The 24598-nt window shown below is 45.8% G+C and overlaps 1 protein-coding gene across 4 annotated transcripts in view; it reads left to right on the forward strand.

Annotated features, from left to right (window-relative positions):
- Positions 1-24598, forward strand: part of DOCK1 (dedicator of cytokinesis 1) — a 528588-nt gene that overhangs the window by 74056 nt on the left and 429934 nt on the right. For 3 of the 4 annotated variants that reach the window (XM_058698108.1, XM_058698107.1, XM_058698109.1), the window contains exons 5-12: positions 3399-3495; positions 5852-6000; positions 10573-10708; positions 11949-12106; positions 13355-13436; positions 13847-13982; positions 17087-17159; positions 20249-20391. In XM_058698108.1, coding sequence (XP_058554091.1) covers positions 3399-3495; positions 5852-6000; positions 10573-10708; positions 11949-12106; positions 13355-13436; positions 13847-13982; positions 17087-17159; positions 20249-20391 — 974 coding nt within the window. The remainder of the gene's footprint in view (positions 1-3398; positions 3496-5851; positions 6001-10572; positions 10709-11948; positions 12107-13354; positions 13437-13846; positions 13983-17086; positions 17160-20248; positions 20392-24598) is intronic. The other variant, XM_058698106.1, reaches the window with a different exon arrangement.

A 24598-nucleotide genomic window follows, 5' to 3' on the forward strand; every position in this document is an offset into this window, starting at 1 on the left:
CATTCCTTGAAGCTGATGTCGATTTGGGATAGCATGGGCCCAGTGCTCTGTGCTCCTCTGAGAGTGACCCCGTCAGGTGGAGCTTCCAGCCCCCCAGCTCTGAGTCTGTTTTTCTGGAAGACTTTGCAGGCTGTGATGCAAAGGGAGTTGAGGGTAAAGCAACAGTTGGTAAATTGGGACATGTGTGAATTTACATTTTGTCTAATTGTGATGTATGTTTCTTAGAGGTCATAAAACTGATGTATAAGATCATTAAAAGGACTTGTATAGAATGGGAACCCATTAGGCAGGAATGGCAAATGAATAGCCAGGTGTGAACTTGGAAGAAGCAGCATTAAAATGTTTCCTTTTTTGTCTCTGCTACATCTTCACCCTCCGTTAAATATGTAAATTATAAAATTACTAATCATATGATTACTGCATAATGACATCTCTTTGGCTGATTACAAAATTGCCTTTCCAAGCACCGTACTTTGAACATATGAAAAGGACTAATCGGGTTCTGTGGTTGCACGATGCATAATTAAAATGAAGAAAATAATTTAGAGGCATAAATGGTGACGACCTATAATACGGTATTTTTTTTTTTTTTTTAATACAGATAAAATGTTTTGTGCACAAAGTTTTAAAAGGAAAGGGGTGGGGAAAGGAAAGTTTTGACTCTGGTGGAAATAATTAAATAAAGTATGCATTTAATGTATTTTATATCCATCTGTATCACAGTCAGTATAGACGTCAGACTGTGATTAATTTTTGTAAAAAAGCACTGTGAGGTATATACAAAAGAATGTATGGAAAATGTAATTAGGAACCATTATAGTAAAGTGAACAAGAGATTATTTTGACTCTCGGTGAGGAGAGCCACACCCACGCAGACAAACAGACACACCCACTGGGTCCCGGGGTGTGATGCCCCAGGGTGAGCGAGTGAATGGTGCACCCGGGAAACAAACAGCAAAGAAATGGTTTTCCTGCCGAGGCTTTGGGGCTCCCTGTGTTCGCTCCCCGTGCTGCCCTGTGCTGCTCCCACCCAAGCCCAGCTGTCTGTGCCTTCCTCGTTGCAAAGGACTTCCTGCCTTCAGACTTGACCATTCTCCTTTCTTCCGGAGACCTGCGGACATCGACCTCCCCTCCCCATGGTCCTTCCTCCTATCCAGCCCAGGCCACTCTGTCATCCCACCCCTGCTGCCTCCCTGCTTCCAAGTTCATCACCCTGTCTCTCTTGCCGGGTTTCTTCTTTCTGTACTCCAGCCTCCATTCCCTCTCAGACACCCCGCATCCCCACATCACTGCCACGTGCCTGCTGCCACCTGGTCTCTACCTTTACCCCATAACCGAGGCGGTTCCCACTTGTCCCTCGTCCCATGCTCATATGGCTGCCGGTGCCTCCTGATTTCCAAGCTTCTAGTGTCTTCTCAAGGCTGTTCTTCTGGCGCTTTCCTGCAGCACTGGGCACTGGTGGCTGTCCCCTTCACTGGATGAAGCTCCTCGTTTGTTCGGATGCTTTCATACCCCGTTTCTCATGCTGCCTAACCTACTTCCTTCCCTGCCCGCTGCTCCCAGGGTGCTCTCCTTGTCCTTCTCCTAGTCCTGTGTTGCCCCTCTGTTTGGGGTGGCCCGTGTCATTGTGCTTCCCCTCTGTGCGTGATGCCTGGATTGGGGCCTTCAGCCCTGACTCGTCCCTTGGTGTCATTTAGCGCCAACTAAGGAGCCACCCCCACTGACTGTCTGCTGTGTCTCGCTCATTCTTCCATGAGCCCTGCGTGATGTTCTTTCTGTAGGTCTTAATGACAACCCTGTGGGGCAGACATGGCTGACCCCTTGCGGGTAAAGAGGTGGTTACAAAGAGGTGGTTACAGAGCAGCCAGATCGAGTCCATTAAAGCCAGTCGGCACGTTAGTTCAGAGACAGATCAGGCCTACGAAGAGGGAGGAAGTGGGAAGGATCCAGAACTGAGACCAGGTCACAGTATGTAGAGCGAGGCCCTCTACGTGTGGTGAAAGTGAGTTCTAGTTGAGCCCCAAGCTTCTGACAGCCAATGGAAGAGCCCAGTGGACTGAGCATGAAACTCAGGATCTGGGAGGTGGAAGCATCCAGGTTGCTGCCAAATGTGCTCACCCCGTGGGAGAAGAGAAACTCCCCCCCCCCCCCCCCCCCCCGGGGGGCCTTCTCAGAAGGGCACTGCAGAGTGCAATGAACCACATTTTCATCAACATCTTTACCGGGAACCTTGGTGACAGACCTGGCCGGGCTGCTGTGAAAACCACATTCTGAAATAGACACTGATCATGTCCCATCAAAGGGCAATTTCTAAAAGCAGTTTTGTGGATGATCGTCTCAGACACACCCCTGCCTCGGACATCTGGTCCCTGTTGCTCCAGGGGTGCACGTGGCTAGACCTCTCCGCAGACACTGGTTTTCTCTCAGGGACACCATTGTCTTTTCCTTCGGGAGCCCCACCATCAGTAGGTCATTGTAGCCCTGAACCCCAACTGCGAGCCAAAGTAAGCATCTTGCCCGCCCATCTCGGCCACAGCCAACTCAAGATATGTAGGTGGGACATATTTTGGAATCCCGGGATATTCCATGCTGGTTGCAGTCTTGTCCGTTCAGGACGTCTGGGGCGAGGTGGCCTCACTGCATGAGCCACACTTCCATCTCTTAACTCAGTCCCAAATATTCTGAGTCCTGTGTAGCACAGGGCCTGACACAGAGCATGCGACTGGAAAAACCATGGTTGATACCATTTAAAAACACACACACACACACACACACACACACACACACACACACACACAAATAGATAGCAAGTTAAGACTAAGTCAAGGGTTAACCTTTCGGGGTGCAGGGAAAAGGGAGAGGATGCATCAGAGTTTGGGGATCAGATAGAGTACCTCTGGACACTGGGGAGCCGTGGCCTCATTCATATTTTGACAGGGATAAGTGCTTCATGTATTATCATGTAGTCAGTTTTATGCATGATGGAAACGTAGAAATCATCTAAACCCAAACCTGCATTTTAATGCCACACAGATTGGCTATAATTTATGGCCGTCTATAAGATAGATGGGTACACATATTATGAATGTACTCTCAGACCTTGACGTTCTGAAGACTTTAAATGGGATATTATTTGCCTCCTTCATCTTACCTTGACATATGAGGTAGACGCCTTTACATGTAGGATAATGTAGGAACACACTCAAGTTCTGTACAAATATTACCTGTCAGTCTCAGAGATGTATGTATTCACATGTGTGGACACAGTCTTATTTGTATATTTTCTCTCCATTTGCTTAAATATTTAATTCTGTGGACCCGATTTGGAATTTACAAGGTATAGCTTGTAGACTTTAATGAAGCCATGAACTTGGCTGTCCTCTTCTCCTTTCCCTTAGGCAACATGAAACGGTCATCCCGGGCGACCTCCCGCTCATACAGGAAGTCACCACGACACTCCGAGAGTGGTCCACCATCTGGAGGCAGCTCTACGTGGTGAGAAAATAGGATGTTGAATCTAAGCTTCAAAATAGAGAAGGGTCTTGTGGGACCTTGCTGTACCAAGGGGATGATTTTCCTTTCCCTGGGAACCTCAAAAGCAGAACCAAGGACTAAGTCCTACTCAGGGCAAAGAAAGCAACGTGGCCCATTATTCTGGCCACCCTGGGGGACCATTGTCCTCTTGGACCCGCTTTGTAAATGCCATGCTCCCTGTGACAAAGCGTTGGTAAAGGGAAGGGCCAAGGATTTCACCTTCATTGTGCTAAAAGGGGAGACGGGCTGCTTGAAGGCTTTGGAAGACAGGACTAGGCAGTCTGCATCGATGTACCCTCAACGTTGATATTTAGATCCTGAAAACTGAAATCTGCTTTTAAGCTTTAACGGGTGCTTCTTTACGGACGCAGTACAGAACAATTGCTGTTTATTTTTTCTGCCATTGCCTGTCTCTTATCATTTGAGTTAAACTACATAGTCTTCTAGACTTAAGTGTGCTTGTTCCAGAGGTGGGGAAGTCGTTTACATTCTGGCTCTGTGTGCAGCTGTCCAGTTCTCCCGATCACGGAAGAAGCCTTATTAACGCAGGGAGGCTGAGACTCTGACATCTTCCATTTCCTATTCCCTCAGGGCATTTCTTTGCACATAAATTCATATTTGCAGAAGATTACCTTTTGTTAAGCCTGTATTTCTATTCAGAGTGTTGATTTCTCGTATGCTAATGTTGTCAGCACAAAGCAAGGGCTCTGGAGGGAAGTCAGTGCATCGATTTCTTAGGAACACAGAAAACTTGCAAAAGTCCCACAGCTGCTCTCTGGGCAGGCTTGTTGTTTTTGATTATACAGTGGCTTCTTGTAAATGCACAGTAATAAGCAGTTGCAGTAATTGGTCATCAAATGTTCTCAGAAACCAAAAAGCGTAAAGTTAGCCATGAATGTTTTGTGTAAATCTGAGCAATTTTGTAGTCGGTGTTTCATGTTCAACTTAGCAATTTTTAAACAAAAATATGGCAGGAAAACAAACAGGGGCTGATGCTGACTGGTATGTTCGTGGGCTTGGGTCTAGTTCACGCCCGGGGTAGACATGCCTAGTGGGCACCTTAGCTTCCTTTTTATGAATGTGGGTTTGTCTCTGGTGGACTTGCATTGTTGGATTTATACAAAGCTAGTAGAAATTTCCTTACAGCGTTTTGGTACGAGTTGTGTTTTGCTGTGCCCTGTGGCTGTAGATCAGTTAGCAAAATATTACGAAGTTTAGATACTTGATAAGGCTTTAGAAAAATGAATTAGTAAGAGGAAACAAATCTAATTGTGGAATAAACCATTACTTTTGACCATTTACTTGTTAGTTAAGAAATTAACATTAGGATGATGCTATAAAAGTAGCTTGTGGGGTGCAGAATAGTCTCTGAGGGCGTTCTTTGACAGGTTGGTGGGGAGGGTCTTAGAAATTCCTACAAAGGTCACATACTAGAACTCGGGCAACGGGAGGTTCAGATGTGGAGAGCAGAAGTTATTTAAAAAAGTGTGTAGTAGCCATGTTTTAATGTTTATAGGGACCATGTTTAGAATTTCATCAAATTAAAGGTCTCCTAGATTTCATAGAAAGAACCACCCGCTTCCTTTTAGGGGCGGGGGCGTAATCCCTAACATCCTTGATGAATTGTAGTCTTGGTCTCAATGCAAAATGCTTTTTTTTGGTACCATCAGCACCCTTCAAAGTATGTATAAAGTGATAAAAATGTGATTTTTTTTGTGTGTGTTTTCCGTTTGATGTAAATGCACTGACTGCTTGTAGATTCGGACTTCACTGCTTCTAGAAGCTGCGTGCGCTGAATAAGGCGCAGCGCGCCGGGGCCCAGGCTGATGCTGTTCCCTACAGCCTGGTTGACGACGGGCCCAGGTGTCCTGTTGCCTGGGGTGCCGAGAATAGCGCTCAGGGCGCCGTCTTCAAAATGTTGAAGACGCGATGGCAAGATCTTCAAGCTCACACTGATCCTGAGGGAGGTTCAGGGGTTGCCCATCCCTGGGCCACGTGCTAGATGCACGTGGGCTGGTTTTGAGGCCCCCCATCCCGATCCTGCTGTGGTGAACCTCTTGACTGAGAGGCATATACTCTGGAAGGTTGGGTGGAATAGTGAGGATTGTGCATTATGGCTTCTCCTTTCGATCATTAGTGCCTCAGAGGAACCAGACTCCATATGATGTGTTCCTGTTTCATGCTAAAAACATCTTTTAACTTGACATTAATTGGATCGCATCAGATAAAGCATAGACTACATGTGTGTTTGGAAAACACTCCACAGGGCTCTTTTATACCAAAAGCTTTACGTGTGGCTTTTCTCTCCTCCGTACAGCAAGACAACAGGGAGATGTTTCGAAGCGTGCGGCACATGATCTATGACCTTATCGAATGGCGATCGCAGATTCTTTCTGGAACTCTGCCGCAGGATGAGCTCAAAGAACTGAAGAAGAAGGTCACTGCCAAAATTGATTATGGCAACAGGTTTGTTTATTTCAAAGATGATTTCATGCTTAAATTATCCAATATAATACCATTACCGTAAGCCTTGAGGAGTCTAAGATCATGTTATCATAAAAAAATTTCTAACATCAAAATAAGGGCCTAGTTTTCATTTATTTTTTAGTTTTTTTAAATTTTTTTAAATGTTTTTATTTATTTTTGAGACAGAGAGAGACAGAACATGAGCAGGGGAGGAGCAGAGAGAGAGTGGGAGACACAGAATCCGAAGCAGGCTCCAGGCTCTGAGCTGTCAGCACAGAGCCGGACGTGGGGCTTGAACTCACAGACTGTGAGATCATGATCTGAGCTGAAGTCGGATGCCCAAGTGACTGAGCCACCTGGGCGTCCCCCTAGTTTTCATTTTTGAAAGGATAGGGTATTTTTGGGGTGCCTGGCTGGCTCAGTCGGTAGAGCATGTGACTCTGGATTTTGGGGTAGTGAGTTCGAGCCCCATGTTGGATGGAATGATTACTTTAAAGATTAAAAAAAAAAAAAAGGATAGGGTATTTTCTGTTGGGTTCTAAAAATCAGGAGTTTTCAGAGTCATTGTTGAAACCTATTCTTGTCTCCAAGAAGCAGGGGATTGGGTGGTCTCTCAGTTGCACTCTTCCATAGAGGACCTTGTCGTGAGTCCCGCCGAGAAGGAACTTTTATTTTCTGCTCACAGTACTTCACTTTGAGTCCAGACCTGGGGTCCCTGGCAATAACAAGCACCAGGTTTCTTTGTGGACCCCCCAGGTTCTGAGAGTTGGAAGGGACATCACAGGTCACCTTGAAACTTAGCACCAGTGCGGGGGGATGGCAGGTTTGGCAAACCAAAGTACAGCCAGCGAAATCTGAATTTCAGATAAACAACAAATAGTTTGCTTTGTTGTAAGGATGGCTCTTGCAAAGGTTCCCGTCTACAGCAAGCCTCCACTCCGTTGTGCTTGAATGCTTTCAGCGGCCGTGCGCTCCCTCCCGCACAGCTCTGTGTTCTAGTGTTCGCTCGAGGTTCTGATGCTGAGGGGCAGTGAGCCGCTTCTTCCTGGGTCTGCCAAGTCTGTAACCGGAAGGAGGCCACGCCCTTTCCCACCAGGTAACTGGTTGTCCCTACAATGTCAGAGCTGCAAGAGGCCTCAAAAATGATCTGGTCACACGATTCTCAGATGCTGGTCCTTATCAGAATCACTTGGAGAGCTTTCAAAATACAGAATCGTGGGACCTACCCCTGAAGATTCTGATTTCTAATATCTGGCATGCTGGCCTGAAATTTCAGTTTTTAAAAATAGACTTGGACCACGCTGGACAGCAGATCGGGTGACTTCTGGGTTGGACCAAGCCCCTTGTTTTACACACTAGGATGGTAAGCTCAGAGAATGGGAGAGGATTGCCCCCAGTCGGTTAGCTGAAGGGTGCCCTGGGTATAAACTCAACCTTTCTGCCAAATCAGAATTACAGTATCATTTTGTTTTCTAGTATTTCATCCTTTCAAGTGTGAAAAGTTTCTAGCAACATTATTAGTTAAATGGAGGGTTTGGATTAAGGCTACAGAAGGGGCGCCTGGGTGGCTCAGTCGGTTAAGCGTCCGATTTCGGCTCAGGTCATGATCTTGCTGTTCGAGGGTTTGAGCCCTGCATCACGCTCTGTGCTGACAGCTGGGAGCCTGGAGCCTGCTTCGGGTTCTGTGTCTCCCTCTCTCTCTGCCCCTCCCCTGCTCATACTCTGTCTCTATCTCTCTCAAAAATAAATAAACATTAAAGAAAAAAGGCTACAGGAGACGCCCCAGAAAGTTAGAATCTTCTGAGTATAGGATATTAGATATCGTTTTAGGGAAACCCATTTCGTGAGCACCTGCTTAAAAAAAAATGACACTTTTTGGAGCTTTGATTCTATTTTCTCTTGGAGTGTTGTATTTTGAGCTTATGTTCAGAACCACCTGCTTAGTTTGGCTGTGGTAAGCAACGAAAGTACATTATTTCGTGGAACAATCGAGTTACGAAAGGAAGTGTTTCCAAACATAATTTACTGCTTTGAGAGGAAATACAGTCCTTAATAAGACAGTTTTTTGCCCTCCTGCTGTGCTCAGACACACCTTCGTAGCAGAAGCTCACTGTGGGTTCAGACCCCACCTGAGCGCTGGCTGCTCAGAAAAACACACAGAAGAGTTGGCATGAAGAGAACCCTGACAAGCCACTTCCTGCGCCAGTTTCCATGTGGCATTCTGGAACGAGCACGGACTCTACCATGAGAGGGTTCTGGCTCAGAATCCAGGCTCAGGGTTCTTCTGGATGTTTCTCTGAGCTTAGGTTTCTTCCTTTGTGAAGCGGGTCTGGCCATCCGTCCTGGCAGGACTGAGGCGAGGAGCACACGGCTGGGTGTATGCAGCAGGCTGGTACGTGGCCTGGGCCTCTGCTCCTCAGGGAGCCTGGTTCCGTGTGGCCTGTGGGACCTCTGGCCACCGTCCTCTAAAGCCAGATGCTTTGTAACTCTGCAGGCACCAGCACTGGGCAGCCCATAAGAGAAAGGATTCTCTCCCCCCTCATTAGCATTGGCCCCACCCACTCCAGAACTGACCCCACCCACACCAGCACTGACTCCTCCCAAGGGGCGGGCTCAGGGTTTGGGAGAGAGGGGGCTTTGTTAGCGAAGCTTATTACAGAGACAACTGATGAGAGACTAAAAGGCTTTTTTAAAAAAATGTCTTTCTGTTCCTTTTGAGGCACCCCACCATCCCTGCAACTACTAGGCTGTTTTCATGCAGAGCGAAAAGCCTCTGAGTATTTGTTTAAAAGCCTGTTTACCGTCATGTTGCCGACTGGCCCAGTGGGTCCTGCTTTGCCATCAGTGGATTTGCTTAGTAGATATTAAGAGGGGAGCACGAGGTCTTTGTGACTGCTTTCCAAATGGTGCAGTGGCCCAGCATCCTCTCAAAATGAAACCTGATTGGCACACGTTATCAGACTCCTTTCCAGCTTTAAGGTGTGTGACCTTCAGGGAGAGAAGTCGGGCATGAGTTTGCCTGGTTGGAGTCTTTCTTCCCAAGTCACCTCTCCTCTTAAAATTGTAACTGTTACAGTCATTATCTAATTGAGATTTATCTTTCTGTCAGCACACTCTACTTTGCCGTATGGTTAAAGAAAAAAAATCCTGCTTCCAAAGACCTGTTAATAGCAGGAAGAAAATCCCAAAGGCAAAAGTATAAGGCATCTGTGGTTAAGATCCTCATGTCTTATTAAAAAGAAAGCCAGAACACGTCGCCGTGGTGCAGCTCCTGGTTTCTTTCTTTATATAATGGTCTTTGTTTATTCTTTAAATAAAAATTGTGCTAAAAATCACCTAACAATTTCGTCAGATTTGGGGAAACAGAGAGAAGGTTGCCAAAAAACATTTCCAGACTTGGATGGACAGCTTTATTAGACAGATGCTGCTCATGTTTTAAGTTGGCTACTACGTCTAGCCATCTGGCCAGAAAGTTGCTTAATGTTATTGTGGATAACGTCCACATGTTTGGTGTCGAAACACAGTAGAACATCTTTATCGAAGATCTTCTGATGAGCTAATTTCGGGATTAGGACTGACTGTAGGTAGAAGCAAAGCTGTGTGATAGAATTGACGAGAATAGAATGGTGGGTGTGCCTTTGCCCCCGCTCTTCCTTCCTACCTCTTCTCCCCAGCTTGGTGATGATGTCACCACCACCAATTTTAAATATATGGGTGCATGGGTTGTATGTCACTGCATACACACACACACACACACACACACACACACACACACACACACGCACACACACACACACACAGGAGTATGTATGTATATACACTCTATACATAACTACACACCCTATATACACTCTATTTGTCTATGTATATTATACCCCCCATACATACCCCTCCCCCAACTATCTGTAGCATGTGTGTGCTTTAAACTGCCCATGCTGTTCATATAGTGATTGGTAACACACACTTCATTTGGGCTGTGCAGATCTGTAAAATTTTGCACTTGAAGAAAAAGTCACTACTGCAATGGAAGTAAACATTGAATAATTTGTTTTAAAGATTTTACTTTTATTTATTTGTTTTTTTAAGTTTCTTTATTTTGAGAGAAAGAGAGAGCAGGAGCAGGGGAGGAGCACAGAGAGAGAGGGAGAGAGAGAATCCCAAGCAGTCTCCATCTGGTCAATGCAGAGCCCAACATGGGGCTCGATTTCACAAACCATAAGATCATGACCTGAGCCGGATTCGGACAGTTAACTAGCTAAGTCACCCAGGCACCCCTGATTTTAGTTTTTAAGGAATCTCTGTACCCAACATGGGGCTCAAACTCACAACCCCAAGATCAAGAGTCTCATGCTCTACTGACTGAGCCAGCCAGGTGCCCCTGAGTAATTTTTTTGAATTCCAAAGGAATGTGTTTTAAAGAAAGTGACCTTATAGAATTATGTCCCCTAGTATTATGGATGACCCTGACTTTCTGTGATGCTTTCAACTGCGCCTAGTTGTCAGGACTGAAGTTGTGTCAGAGAATTCAAAGCCCTTGGTCCGTGTCCATGAAGCTCTGAATTCTTGTTCTAGAATTCTTGATCTGGACTTGGTGGTGAGAGATGAAGACGGGAACATTTTGGATCCAGAACTAACTAGCACGATTAGTCTCTTTAGAGCTCATGAAATCGCTTCTAAACAAGTGGAGGAAAGATTGCAAGAAGAAAAGGTAAGTTCGGCTGTCTGTAATGTGCCATTTACATTGAGAGTACCTTTTCTCAGTAACAGTTTTCAACATTAATAAAACACCAGTGAGGCCCAGAATTTGTACTAGAAAACTCAGAAGGCACGACGATATAGTATATTTCATACGATGATGAATGGAAAGGAACCCAGTGTCAAAACATACGACCAGGAATGATTTCATCCCTTGGTGGGGGTCGGGGGAGGGTTGTAAGCACTGTGCTACATCTTAGGAGGCAGGGTCTTAACGACATTGACTTTGTGTTTTCATCTCATGGGAAACAATACTGGATTCTGCATTTCCTCTCTGATAGGAGCCAGAGGAGTGACATATTCTAAGCTTGATCGGGGCAGGGAACATGTGTCTTACTGATCTTCTGCATTTTCTCTGGTCTCTAATGGTGTCTTCTCTATAGCAGATATTAAGAAGTCAGTTGACTGATTGAGTCAGCCGTTCATTCAGCAAGTATTTATTGAGCACCTACTGGGTACCACAAACTGAGGACGTACTGGTGAATAAGACAGAAGGGTTCTCGGAGGATTTAGTGTAGTGGGGGAGCCAGAAATTAAGCAGCTCTGCATGTGAACATCACCGTGATTCGTTGTTTAGACACTGCAGTATTTGAAGACCATGTTCAGTACAAACTGTTAAGGGGTTGTGACCTTTGCACTGGGTGCATGCATGTGTTGAGTGGGACAAGGAAGTGACTGCAGAGTGGCTTTGCTGTGTTAGGCTAACCGGTTGCATGTAGTTTTCTGTTCTGTCATCAATAAAGAAAGTGCAACGTTGGTTAGTGGTGAGTATTGCTAATGTCATCTATCTTTCTTTCTTTCTTTCTTTCTTTCTTTCTTTCTTTCTTTCTTTCTTTCTTTCTTTCTTCTTCTTCTTCTTCTTCTTCTTCTTCTTCTTCTTCTTCTTCTTCTTTCTTTCTTTCTTTCTTTCTTTCTTTCTTTCTTTCTTTCTTTCTTTCTTTCTTTCTTAAGGTTATTTATTTATTTTGAGAAAGTGAGAGCTTGTGTGCGCGTGAGTTGGGGAAGGGCAGAGAGAGGGAGATAGAGAATCCCAAGCAGGCTCCGCATGGTCTGTGCAGAACCTGATGAGGGGCTCGGGCTCATGAACTGGGAGATCATGACCTGAGCCGAAATCAAGGGTCAAGGACGCTTCACTGACTGAGCCCCCCAGGCACCCTGCTACTGTCAACTTTCTGTTTTATTTCTACTTACAGTCCCAAAAGCAGAACATAGATATTAACAGACAAGCTAAGTTTGCCTCCACCCCTTCTCTGGCCTTGTTTGTCAACCTCAAAAATGTGGTTTGTAAAATCGGAGAAGATGCTGAAGTGCTGATGTCTCTTTATGACCCTGTGGAGTCCAAATTCATCAGGTCAGTGACGTTCCCTTGCGGCTGTCTTTCCTCTCCGGGTAACGTTAGGAAAGTGGCGCTGGGCCCACCAGATGTCTAGGTCTCTCAGAGAGCAGTGGGGAGACCAGTTGGCCATACTTCCCCCGGCAGCTGAGCCCAGGGCGGTTTGGGACGGTGTGATGGCACTGCCGGGCTCTGGTCCAGGGTCAGCTCTCTTGCGTGCACACGGGTGTTCGAATGTAGAGTTTTCGTCTTGGAACTGTTTCGTGGACGTGGCAACCAACCAAAGGTGGAAGTCATTGTTTCCTGTGTTGTCTTCATAGGGTTTTATGTTTCCAGACCCCCCCCCCCCCCCCCCAGATAATGTCACTCTTGTCTCAATCTTGCTGTTGTCAAACTTTTGTCTTTTGCGAATGTCACTTTTGGACCTTTGACCTATTGTCATTTCTGCAACACGATTGGCTGGAATATAGTGTCTAGATGGCTGCCTGCTATATAAAGGCTCTTAATTAATAATTGTTGAATGAAATATTATAAATCTCATCTTTGTCATCCCTGTCATTTCTAATGTGGTCTTTTCCCTCCTTCTTGCTTTTGTCTCTTAGTATAACTCTGTCTTTGTCCAGATGGAAAAATTATGGTTTAAATTATGTGTGAAGTGTGTGTGTGCTCATGCATGTACCTTTAAAACTCAAATATCTTCATTTGTGTTGTTCAAAATTATAAAAGTTGGTATGTGACAGAAAACAGAACAAATGGATGAATTTCATCCTTATTTGTGATACGGACTCCATTTCGTCTTGTCGTAGGATTCCATTTGTCTGTATGGCATATTTGGTTGTTTTAGGCTCTGAGACAGACGTGCAGTATTTCTTTTATACTGTAAATGAATGAATGGTGAATTTTAGATCATAGTCAATCTCAATAAACGAATAATGCTTTTAAAATAATAAACTTTGAAATGACGTTCGCATATAGTTCCATTGCAAAATTACAGCCTTTCAGAGATTCTCGACTATTCCCTTGTGTGGGAAATTACTTATGTGGTAATGGAAAAGCAGTTCTCTCTGGCATGGCTGACATTTCTGAACTCGTATAGTTGTCTGCATTGTGGACTTATGTGCTATTAATTATAAATCAATGTGGGTGTCTATTTAGTGTCCTGTTAAATTTAGAAAATGAATTTGTTTTTCTTTCTTTCTTTCTTTCTTTCTTTCTTTCTTTCTTTCTTTCTTTCTTTCTTTCTTTCTTTCTTTCTTTCTTCTCAAGTGAAAACTACCTGGTTCGCTGGTCAAGTTCAGGATTGCCTAAAGACATAGACAGATTACATAATTTGCGAGCTGTTTTTACTGTAAGTACAACCAAAGAGGTTCATTTGAATCATTCACCATTCCAGTGATTATTTTTAATGATTGCCCTCTGACTTGTGTCTACACTAGAGCAGGGATCCTTGGGATGCTTGTAACCCGTGTGAATGCAGTGATAAGATACCTTCCCAGAGCTGTTCAGGGGTCTCTAGCTTCCCTTAGGATCCCCATGACAGAGATTTGCCCCAGCACTCTCTTAACCCTGCATCTGAAGTTTGCTTAACGTTAATTGACTATTGTTATCTAGCTCCTTTTTGTTATGTGAACAACTTATTAAAATGCTGAAAACTGGTCAGAGGAGAGAGTCCCAATCCATCTTTTTACTGTCTGTTTCAGTTGCACCTGCATTGAGTAATGGTTCTCCCAAATAATTTATGGAAATTAATATTTCCAGGACCTCGGAAGCAAAGACCTGAAAAGGGACAAAATCAGTTTCGTTTGTCAGATCGTACGAGTGGGTCGCATGGAGCTGAGGGACAACAATACCAGGAAACTGACCTCGGGCCTGCGGCGGCCTTTCGGAGTGGCTGGTAATCCATTTCTCTGCTTTCCTTAGAGTTTCTAGATCGTCACGTTCATCCTGAGTAAGAGCTGCTGCTCAATACTGGACGGTGAACTGCTTTGATTTATAAGCTCTTCTGTTAGAGAGAGAGGGAAAAAAATCTCTTAGCTCTTTTCTGTGTGGTTTCTGTGGACTGGCAGCTCGCGATGCTTCAGTCGCAAGTTTCCGATGTAAATCATATATTTGGTTTTAAAGCAGATCACATCTCCTGAGGGAGACCCTGACCCACATTCTCAGCCTGGAGGAAAGCCAGTCATTGGATGGCTTCACGGTTTCTGGAGTTGGTGATTGATTGATTCAGGAGGAAATTCACAGTGAATAGTCAAAGTGATGACGGGGTAGGAGGAGACCGGAGCATGAGGAGGACCCAGTTATCTTGGAATAGGTTCCGTCTGTCCTCCATATTTGTGTTCCGTTATTTCGGTGACAGCTCAAGAAGAGGGACTGATTAGTCACCTCTGCTAGGGAAAGGTGAGGGTGTCCCCTGTCTTTTGGGGAGAGATGAAGATAGCCATATCTTTTTGGTGCAAAAGGTTAAATATTTTAATGGAGTGATTCTCAGCCCTAACTGTGTTTGGGAACGGTTTGGGGCACTATTGAAAAATATATTTTTGAGCACTTGGGTGGGTGGCTCGGTTGGTTAAGTGTCCGACTCTTGATTTCGGCTCAAGTCATGATCTCATGGTTTGTGAATCTGAGGCCTGCATGGGTTTCTGTGCTGACAGTACAGAGCCTGGGATTCTCTCCCTCTCTCTCTGTCTCCACCCACCCCCCCCCCCCACCCCATCTCTGCCCCTCCCCACCGCATGCGCGCTCCCTCTCCCTCTCTCTCTAAATAAATAAATAAACTTTAAAAATATGTACACATTCTTGCCCAGGCCCCACATCCTGCCAATTAAATGAGAATTCCTTCTTTAACCGAATCACCTATGAGCCACTACGGGTGTGAGGCACCCAGTGGAACGCTGCCATCAGACTGCCTTGCCTCCCTCGTCACATGGCATTCAGCACCCCCAGTGGCGCTGTCCTAAACTAGTGCACACCCCTAACCTACTCAGGACATCCTCTGACCTCCTGTTCTCTTTCTGGTTAAGAAAGGACACTTCTCCGCCTGAGAAGGTGGATCACCTTTTTGGTAATCTGCTTCTGTTCACACCTGTGCAACTCCAGTTCCCACACATGAACCTAATTTTAAGATTTTATCCAGAATAACTTCTGCATGTTTGTGTCGACAGAGCCCGGGTGAGCGATGTGTTCACGGACCTTTAAGCCTCTGGTTCTTAGCCTTCTACGCGAAATACTATGTCGTGTTTCTTTTGTAATGTAGTGTAAAAGTGATATAGAACTTACGAAAAGACAAAAAGAGTAAGTAAAACATAAGTCACTCATAATTCTGTGTAGCCGGGGTTGTACCAAAGCCCCAACCAGAGCGTGAACCTCCGTGGTACGTGCCAGCGTGCTGGCGAGCGGCGGTGAGGGAGATTCCTTGCGAACAAGGTCTGCGCTGTCACAGCCTGCTCCTCCGGGGCTTGGGACAGGCGCCACTGAAAGGGCTGTCACTCCCAGGACGTGGAAGACTAAGGCTGCCTTCACCTGACTGGTGTCACAAGCAAGTCTCACGGCTCACTCTCTTGCTTCCTTCCTGCGAAACTTCGCTGGGCTCCTGATGTGTTCCCCGGCCTGATGCCTGGGTTTTGGCATTGTGGTATCACTGGGGGCAATGCAAGAACTTACGGACGCCCCAGAGCAGTGGCCAGGTTGTATGACTAGGGAGACGCACTCAGCGGCGGGAGGAGAGAGGGCTGCAGACACACAGGCGGGCTGTGCCTTGTGGACTGCGTGTGGCAGGTGGTCTGCGAGGCCCAGGCCCTCCCTGCTGTGACCCAGCGCCACACGGTTCTCAGTTGGCTGTGAAAGTACGGTCTTGGGCATCTGAGGGTCTTAATAGGTGCATCTAATGCCAATCCGTTGCCCCCGAGGATGCTTAAAGCTAGGGGCGTCTTCTGGTAGGTGGAGACTGCGGTCTGGGCCATATGCCTTCGGGGCATCCACAACCTGATGATCTAGTTCGCTTGTGATGCTTTGACCCGTATCTCTGGACACATGTGTGGGCTCTTTGCTCCAAGAAGAGTGTGTCCTTTTCCCTTAGGACACACTGTGGAAGCTCCGAGGGCTCCACCGAGGCAACCAGCATGTGACGATGCTTCTCTTCTCGTCCTTACAGAGTCGTCCCCCTTTTTGTTGGGGGAGGAGCAAGTGGTAGAGATCGAAATTGTCCACATTGTCAGTAATTGTCGTAATCCCCAGGGAAGGGATTGTGAAGAGAAAATCAATGAGCTATGTTGCCCAGTTACCTGAAGTGTGGGGATCGAATGGAGACAGAGAAAGTACCCAGGGCTGTCGTTGGGGGTCTCTGGCTGCATTGGTCAGAGATTGAGCATCGGAGACTTTCTAGCTCTCTGACTTTGGGCAAGGTCATTCATTGGTGTCCTTGAGCCTCCATTTCCTCAGTTGTGCAGTCGGTGACTTTGAGGATCAGCTGTCGAATGCCCCTTGAAATAGTGTCCACGGATGCTGGCGTGGGATGGGTAGATGGATGGTAGTTACTTTATTTTGGGAATGCAAGAACTTATGGATACCCCGGGGCAGTGCCCATCAGCGTGGTCGGCCCTTGCCACATGTGGCTTTTATGAATGAAATCAAACTAAAAATTCAGTACCACCATCACATTTGCCACATTTCAGGTGCTTGTTGTTCCGGAACATTCCATCATCACACAACATTTGTTTGGACAGGGCAGCTCCAGAGTGTCCAGTTGCATCCTAGGCAAAGGAATTTATTGAGCAGAACTCTGCCATTTGGGCCCCAACCCCATTTGGGTCGATGTTCTCAGATAACTTCATTTGTCTTTGGAACATGAAAATGATCTGAACTTGAATATTAAAAAAAAAAAAAAATGCCACCGTGTGTTTTATGCCACTGTTGGTCGGAAGACAATCTGATGTTGCTTTGTTTGTTTGTTTTCTCCGATTATAGCACTTAAAACAATCCCTGTTCTTTTCTTGTCCCCAGTGATGGATGTAACAGATATAATAAATGGAAAAGTAGATGATGAAGATAAGCAGCATTTCATCCCCTTTCAGCCGTAAGTATGGAGCAAAGCACCCAGCCAGATACAAGATGGAAAACGTGTGTTTGTAATAATTCTCTTCAAAGTTAAGTTTATAAATTCAGCACAAATAGAGATTGATTATTTTGTAATAATGAAAGATCTGTGTAGTCACGGTGGTAGTGCATGGCATTTCTGTAGCCCCACGAGTCTTGGGTTAAAGTTGCCTCGTGGTCTTGCACGTAGAAGATTTTCCGGGTGATTCGGGGGAATCGCCGTGTCGCATAGGACACGCAGAATTACCAGCCCACCGTGAGCATGAATGTTCCTTTACATAATTGATTCATTCTAGTAGCTGTACATATTCAAAATGCAGCATTTCCACATTCATCACGGGAGGCTGCTGTTTTTAAAATAGAAAACCAAACAAAATAGTGATGAATTCTTTTGTAAAGTGAAACACTTGAAACAAATAATCATGCTGCTGCTTTTCTGTCTCTGTTGCTGCTTCAAGCGGACTGAGTCTGTGCTCACCTTTCTTAGGGTTTATTGTAGTTCTGAAGCCAAGTGTGTGGAGAGGTGTGGGAAGCTTGGAAAACACTTGGAGGAGATTTGTTAAATTGATTCTCTGAATGGAAGGTAGATCCCGTGGAAAAGGTCGAAAGGATTGGTGTCCTTTCCTTGGGGATGAAAGCGAGAGAGTAGCTACATAATGATCTGTGGCCACTTCACCGGACGCTTCTCCATCTCAGACGGCCGTGGAGAGAGAAAGGAAGAGGGATTAGAGTGGTTTAGGTTAATCAGAAGAGACAGCTTCCTCCTGAGGGTGTGAAATCTTAGAAGGGTAGACCATAAGGCGTGTTAGAATGACCTCCATAGTGTTCTGCCTTCTGCCTTTTCTCCTTATTTCTGTTCTTACTTAAGTGGTTCCAGGCTTGAAATAAATTTTATTTTAGAAATCTGTGTTCAGGTATTGGCTGAGGAGGTTTGGAGTCTGGTGATGCCCAGCAGGTAGCTGAAGGAGTCTCTTTGGGGGCAGGGTGGGCCGGAGCTGTGAGTTTGGCTTCCCATTGCACTGCCCATTCTTGCGTGACGGATCCCCTCACTCAGCCCCGGGCTTGAGAACCATTTGTTCAAGATGGGGTTATGATGGTTTTCTTTGCAGGCAGGTGATCTAGTCACACAGCATCCTAAAGCATGGCTCAGTGGAAATTTTTGCAGTCTTCCCAGTGTGAGAATAGCAGAAAACCGTGCATTAACCAGCTTAAAATGGGTTTTCACCACACACAACTGGAGGCAAAGGTCTTTTGTGGCTTCATTCCGTTAGTGTCACTCCTCTGTCCAATATGGTAACCATGAGCTACATGTGGCCGTTTCAAGTAGTGCAGATTAAATCAAATGAAATACTTCTTTAATCACATTAAAAGTGTTCCCATTGAAAGTCCCCAAAGTCCCGTTGAGAGTGTTCAGTCCCACTGGTAGCTGGTGGCCACCATATTTGGCGACACAGGTCTAGAACATTCCCGTCATTACAGAACGTCCTGTTGGGTAGTGCCGCCTTGGAATCACATCCAGTGAGGATAGTTACAAAGGGAGCGTGGTTCTGCGGAATCTGGAAGTTTCCTCAGTAAGCAAGGGAAACATCATCTTTGAACATAGGCAGATATTGAGGTAATAGATAAAATATGCCCTTATAAAATGATAATACTAAGTTGCTGCTTTTGCCCATGAGAAATAATGCAGCCCAGTGCTGTTTTGAATGCTGTTTTATAGATTAGACCTCAGAGTTTCTTGATGTCTTAATGTACCACTGAGTTGAAACTATCTGTTGTCTGCTAGTGTCTTCTGGGAAAAGTCAAGGGAAAAAAAACTGTGGGTCATTGTTTGAAAAGTCAGGGAGGTTACGAGTTTAAGACCCACACGTCCGAATTTCATTGGGATGTGTTACGGCCATGTTGCCGCCATCTTTTTCTGTCTTAGAGCAAAACACCCATTTTAAAAATTATTATTACGTGTTCGACTCTTGCTGTAATTTGTGACTCCTTGCTCCCTTAAAGGAAGACTAATATTTCTAGTGTTTGAAACAAAAGAGCAGCATGATTTTAATAGCAAACTAAGCAATGAAACCAGTTCTTTGGGAAATGCCATGCTAATGAAACCGTTTTTTGCTCCATTAAAACTGATTTATTATATCACAGGATAAGTTTTAGGGAAGGAAGCACAGTGTACATCTTTCTCTCTCTGTCTTTTTTAACTTGGTGAAGTAAATTAAAAGTCCTTGGCTCTCTTGAGTAATGTGGGCTCAAATGATGAATAACACTTGTCCTTGGTTCTGGAAATGATTTTAAACATTACGTACATGACGTATATTTTCTTGCTCATTGCATATTGTGCTTTGCTGTGCTACATGGTATTTCTCTTTGCACATGTTGCCTGTTTGTACTTATCTCTTGGTCTTAGCGTAGCTTCTATTAAAAACTCACGATCCACGGGATCCCCAAATGGTGATGGTTTGCATTCATAATCACATCACAGTGTCGCTTTTCAGACATGGTAGTTATGTTCTCCAAAGACTGTGCCATTCTTTTCACACTTAATTATCTGAGGCTACACTGGGTACACAGTCCGATGGAGTGGGTGGTTTTCACCCAAGTTCTCCAAGCAATTAGGTTGTAGGGATTGTTTTTTGATCTTGATTTTGCTTTTCCCTTCGAACCACCTGCCCCTTGACCTAAGCTATGGTCAGGCATTACTGAAATTGAAGAAAGGAACATGAACATTCCTTGCGATTAAATGCTATCCACATTATTTTCAGATAAGTCCCCCCTGCCCTTTTTTTTTTTTTTTTTATTATCTATTAGAAATGGAGTGGAGTCGTGGTGGATGTTTATTTCCTGGGGATAGGGTTGACCTTGTTTGCTTTACTTCTCTTGTGTTTCAGCATTTTCCTGATCAATGCTCTTCCCTGTCTCTCTTGTCACCTATCCTGTCCTTTGTCGTGCGTTGACTCATGATGACTCTCTCGCACTCGGTGACGATGATCTCTTGTGTTCCCTTGTTACCGTGACCTCTGGGTCTCTGTGCCCCTTTGTCTCCTGTGGTCTTGGTCGTCCCGTGCCCTCCAGGCTCGCGTTGGACGACGCCATTCGACACAAGCCGCTGAACATGTCATCCCGTTTTTCACCCAGGGTGGCAGGGGAGAATGACTTCCTTCAGACTGTTATAAACAAAGTCATTGCTGCCAAAGAAGTCAACCACAAGGGCCAGGGTATGTATTCTGTTGTTCTGTTTCTACAAATGTTCATTTATTACATGAACTTGGGACAATGCTGTATGGTTTGCATTTTAGTTTGATGATGATGATGATGGTGGTGATGATGATGATGGTGGTGGTGGTGATGTTGATGGTGGTGGTGATGGTGATGAGGATGATGGTGATGATAGTGATGGTGATGGTGGTGATGGTGATGGTGATGGTGATGAGAATGATGGTGATGATGATGGTGGTGATGGTGATGAGGATGATGGCGATGATGGTGACGATGATGGTGGTGATGGTGATGAAGATGATGGTGATGGTGATGATGAAGATGATGGTGATGAGGGTGATGGTGATGATGGTGGTGATGGTGATGATGACGGTGATGGTGATGAGAATGATGGTGACAATGATGGTGGTGATGGTGATGAGGATGATGGTGATGATGGTGACGATGATGGTGGTGATGGTGATGAGGATGATGGTGATGATGGTGATGATGGTGATGAGGATGATGGTGATGATGGTGGTGATGGTGATGAAGATGATGGTGATGGTGTTGGTGATGGTGATGAGAATGATGGTGATGATGGTGGTGATGGTGATGAGGATGATGGTGATGATGGTGTTGGTGATGGTGATGAGGATGATGGTGATGATGGTGGTGATGGTGATGAGGATGATGGTGATGATGGTGTTGGTGATGGTGATGAGGATGATGGTGATGATGGTGTTGGTGATGGTGATGAGGATGATGGTGATGATGGTGGTGATGGTGATGAAGATGATGATGAAGATGATGGTGTTGATGGTGATGAAGATGGTGATGAAGATGATGGTGTTGATGGTGATGATGGTGTTGGTGATTGTGATGAGGATGATGGTGATGATGGTGTTGGTGATGGTGATGAAGATGATGGTGATGATGGTGGTGATGGTGATGAAGATGATGGTGATGAAGATGATGGTGATGATGGTGATGATGGTGTTGGTGATGGTGATGAGGATGATGGTGATGATGATGTTGGTGATGAGGATGATGGTGATGGTGATGAGGATGATGGTGATGATGGTGGTGATGGTGATGAGGATGATGGTGATGATGGTGGTGATGGTGATGAAGATGATGGTGATGAAGATGATGGTGATGATGGTGATGATGGTGTTGGTGATGGTGATGAGGATGATGGTGATGATGATGTTGGTGATGAGGATGATGGTGATGATGGTGGTGATGGTGATGAGGATGATGGTGATGATGGTGGTGATGGTGATGAAGATGATGGTGATGATGGTGATGATGGTGTTGGTGATGAGGATGATGGTGATGATGATGTTGGTGATGAGGATGATGGTGATGGTGATGAGGATGATGGTGATGATGGTGGTGATGGTGATGAAGATGATGGTGATGATGGTGTTGGTGATGGTGATGAGAATGATGGTGATGATGGTGGTGATGGTGATGAGGATGATGGTGATGATGATGGTGGTGATGGTGATGAGGATGATGGTGATGAAGATGATGGTGTTGATGGTGTTGGTGATAGTGATGAGAATGATGGTGATGATGGTGGTGATGGTGATGAGGATGATGGTGATGATGATGGTGGTGATGGTGATGAAGATGATGGTGATGATGGTGATGATGGTGTTGGTGATGGTGATGAGGATGATGGTGATGATGATGTTGGTGATGAGGATGATGGTGATGATGATGTTGGTGATGAGGATGATGGTGATGGTGATGAGGATGATGGTGATGATGGCAGTGCTGACGATGACGCTGGCAGTGTTGGATCAGGATGTGCTCATACAATGTATGCACAGTGTAGGTACAGCATGTGAAGGTTTTCTTGCTGATCACCCGTGTAAGCATTGCTAAGAGCCAGCCTCCTGGGTGAGTGGGGAAGGCTGAGTGGGACACAATTAAATGTTTGCAACGAGTCCAGAGTTGATGAGCCTGGAAGCAACTCTGCTTTCCTGAGTCTTCTTCAGCCCTGTCCTCTCATCCTAGCCATTTTTGAAAACACTCGAACGACCTCACAAGAGAATACAGTAGTTGTCCACCGGCTGTTCACTTCCCCTTTGCTGCTCAGAGAGACGTGGAGACATTCAGCACAACACAGCTCTGCGTGTGCTCTTCTCTGTTTTCCTTGCCCGTGTCGCGCGCTAATTGCTGGCACATTGTTTCCTGGGGCTCCCCTTCCTCCCTCTGAGGAAGTGGCTTCATTTTGCAGACAGATTTCTCTTCAGTTTTGTGATGGAAGGGACTTCTCCTCCTGACGCCGCGTCTTGCACTCATCGTTTTTAATCCCACGCTGACAAGTTTCCCAGCAGCTGACCTTCTGGAGGCAGAGGCAATGAATCAATCACCCCGGGCTGGTGACAGTTGGCACTCGGGCTGGCCAGGACCGCTGCCAGAAAACAGCTGTTTACTGAGGCCTCGCCTCCAGCTCAAGGGGAAGTCACCTTCAGAGCCCTTACCTAAGGCTGCTTTTAGCACCGGTGGGAGAAACCACTTTTCAGTCCTCGATTAGATGCAGACTTACCATAAACTCCGTGGAGCTTAGGTGGATAGACCTCTTTCATTGTCTAGTTACCTCTGTCGCCAGCCTTTTAAGAAACAGTTCTCGTGATTCGTTTCCCGTTGTTATAAAGGAGAGTATGAATTGAGTGTGATGAGTTTTCTGGAGGAATGGGAAGCCTTTGGCTTTCTTTGGCGTGAACTAGCCAGCCCCTTCCCTGGCAAACCACAACCCCCAAAGCAAAGCAAAGCAAAGCAAAGCAAAGCAAAGCAAAGCAAAGCAAAGCAAAAACCCCAACCCCAAAGCGTTAATGAACCGTGGCCTCTGTAGACAGAGTGGTTTAAGCTGACCCAGGACCCACCTTCTCATCAATTACTGGCTCTCTGATTTGCACGTTAATTGAAAACCACAGGGAGATCCAATTAAAGCTGTTTTGATTGGAGCCACCCTCAGACTGGGAGCTCCAGTGCCCAGACCCCAGGCTCCTGTCGGATTGAGTTTCTCTTCCAGAGCCATCAGATTGTGATAAACTTCTGTCCCAGAGTCACAAAGGAAAAGTGGAGATTAGTGTTAGACCAGCGGGAAACTCCTCGGAAGGAGGACCCACGGCCTGCCTCCATCAATCTCACTGGTATCGTGGCCCATATCTGTGTCCCCAGAGGCCCGTTGGGCTGATACCAGGGGGGCCCTATTCTGTGAAATAGAGAAGGCGCGGTGTTTTTAGGTCCCAGTGAGAACTGAGAGAAAAGAGCATTGTTTTTTTCCTGCACGGAAGTGGGCAATGTCGCTAGCTTTTTTTTTTTTTTTTTCTTTGAAGCTAACTAAAGTGACCATTTCTCCGGGCTCCCTGGCCAGCCAGCTTCAGTGCATTCCAGGGAGACCAGAGACAGCTGCAGCCCAGGGAATGCAGCACAGAACTCGCTGCGAGGTGTGTGGGGTTGGCCCGGTGGAGCCGCGTGCTTTCAGCGGTGGTGGTGACCCGGTGCACCCCGGCGATGTCCCTCCAGCCACCGCAGGCTTGTCAGCCAGAGTTCCCACACTCATCCTTCCCCGGCTCCTCCCTCGGCTTTGGCCTATTTTAGGTTTACATCCACACGTTTACTTGTCACGATTGACATTTTTTATATTTAGCCCCAATTATTCTGAACCCTGAACCTAGGGCTGCAGGGGTTTGACGTGGACAGTAAGCCCCCTCCCCCCTCAGCTAGGAGTTAGAATGTATGCTAATTTCTTTTGTTTTTAGCCACTCTGGTTAAGCAAAAGTCAACCTCCAGGGCACTTGTTCGTTGAAAATTGGCCTCATTTTCTCCTTTGAGGAAAGTGCTTTAAACCCAATGTAATCAGGAAAGCTTAATCTCTGTGTTTAAATCGTGTTATAACAAATTGAATTGTGTCATTAAGTAACTAGTTGATGAACTAAGGTCTTTGAGCAAGCTCGCATTTGTGCGAAGGAAAGGTGTTTGGGAGGCCCACCGGATTCGAGAATGGTGTTGTCAAACATTTCTCTGCCTCGGACCTCCGTAAATGATTACCTGAGCACGTCCTGTGAGTCCTTGACGAATGTCATTGAGTGGGATTCCTGCTGGGGACACTCATGCCTTTGGGAGGTTTTGGGAGCAGAGATTTGAGAGCCTTGAAGCTGCACCTTGGTGTCCCCAGTAGGGATCGCGTCTCTGTCACCTGCAGTG

Source organism: Neofelis nebulosa, chromosome 13, assembly GCF_028018385.1.
Source record: "Neofelis nebulosa isolate mNeoNeb1 chromosome 13, mNeoNeb1.pri, whole genome shotgun sequence".
Classification (NCBI taxonomy): Eukaryota; Metazoa; Chordata; class Mammalia; order Carnivora; family Felidae; genus Neofelis; species Neofelis nebulosa.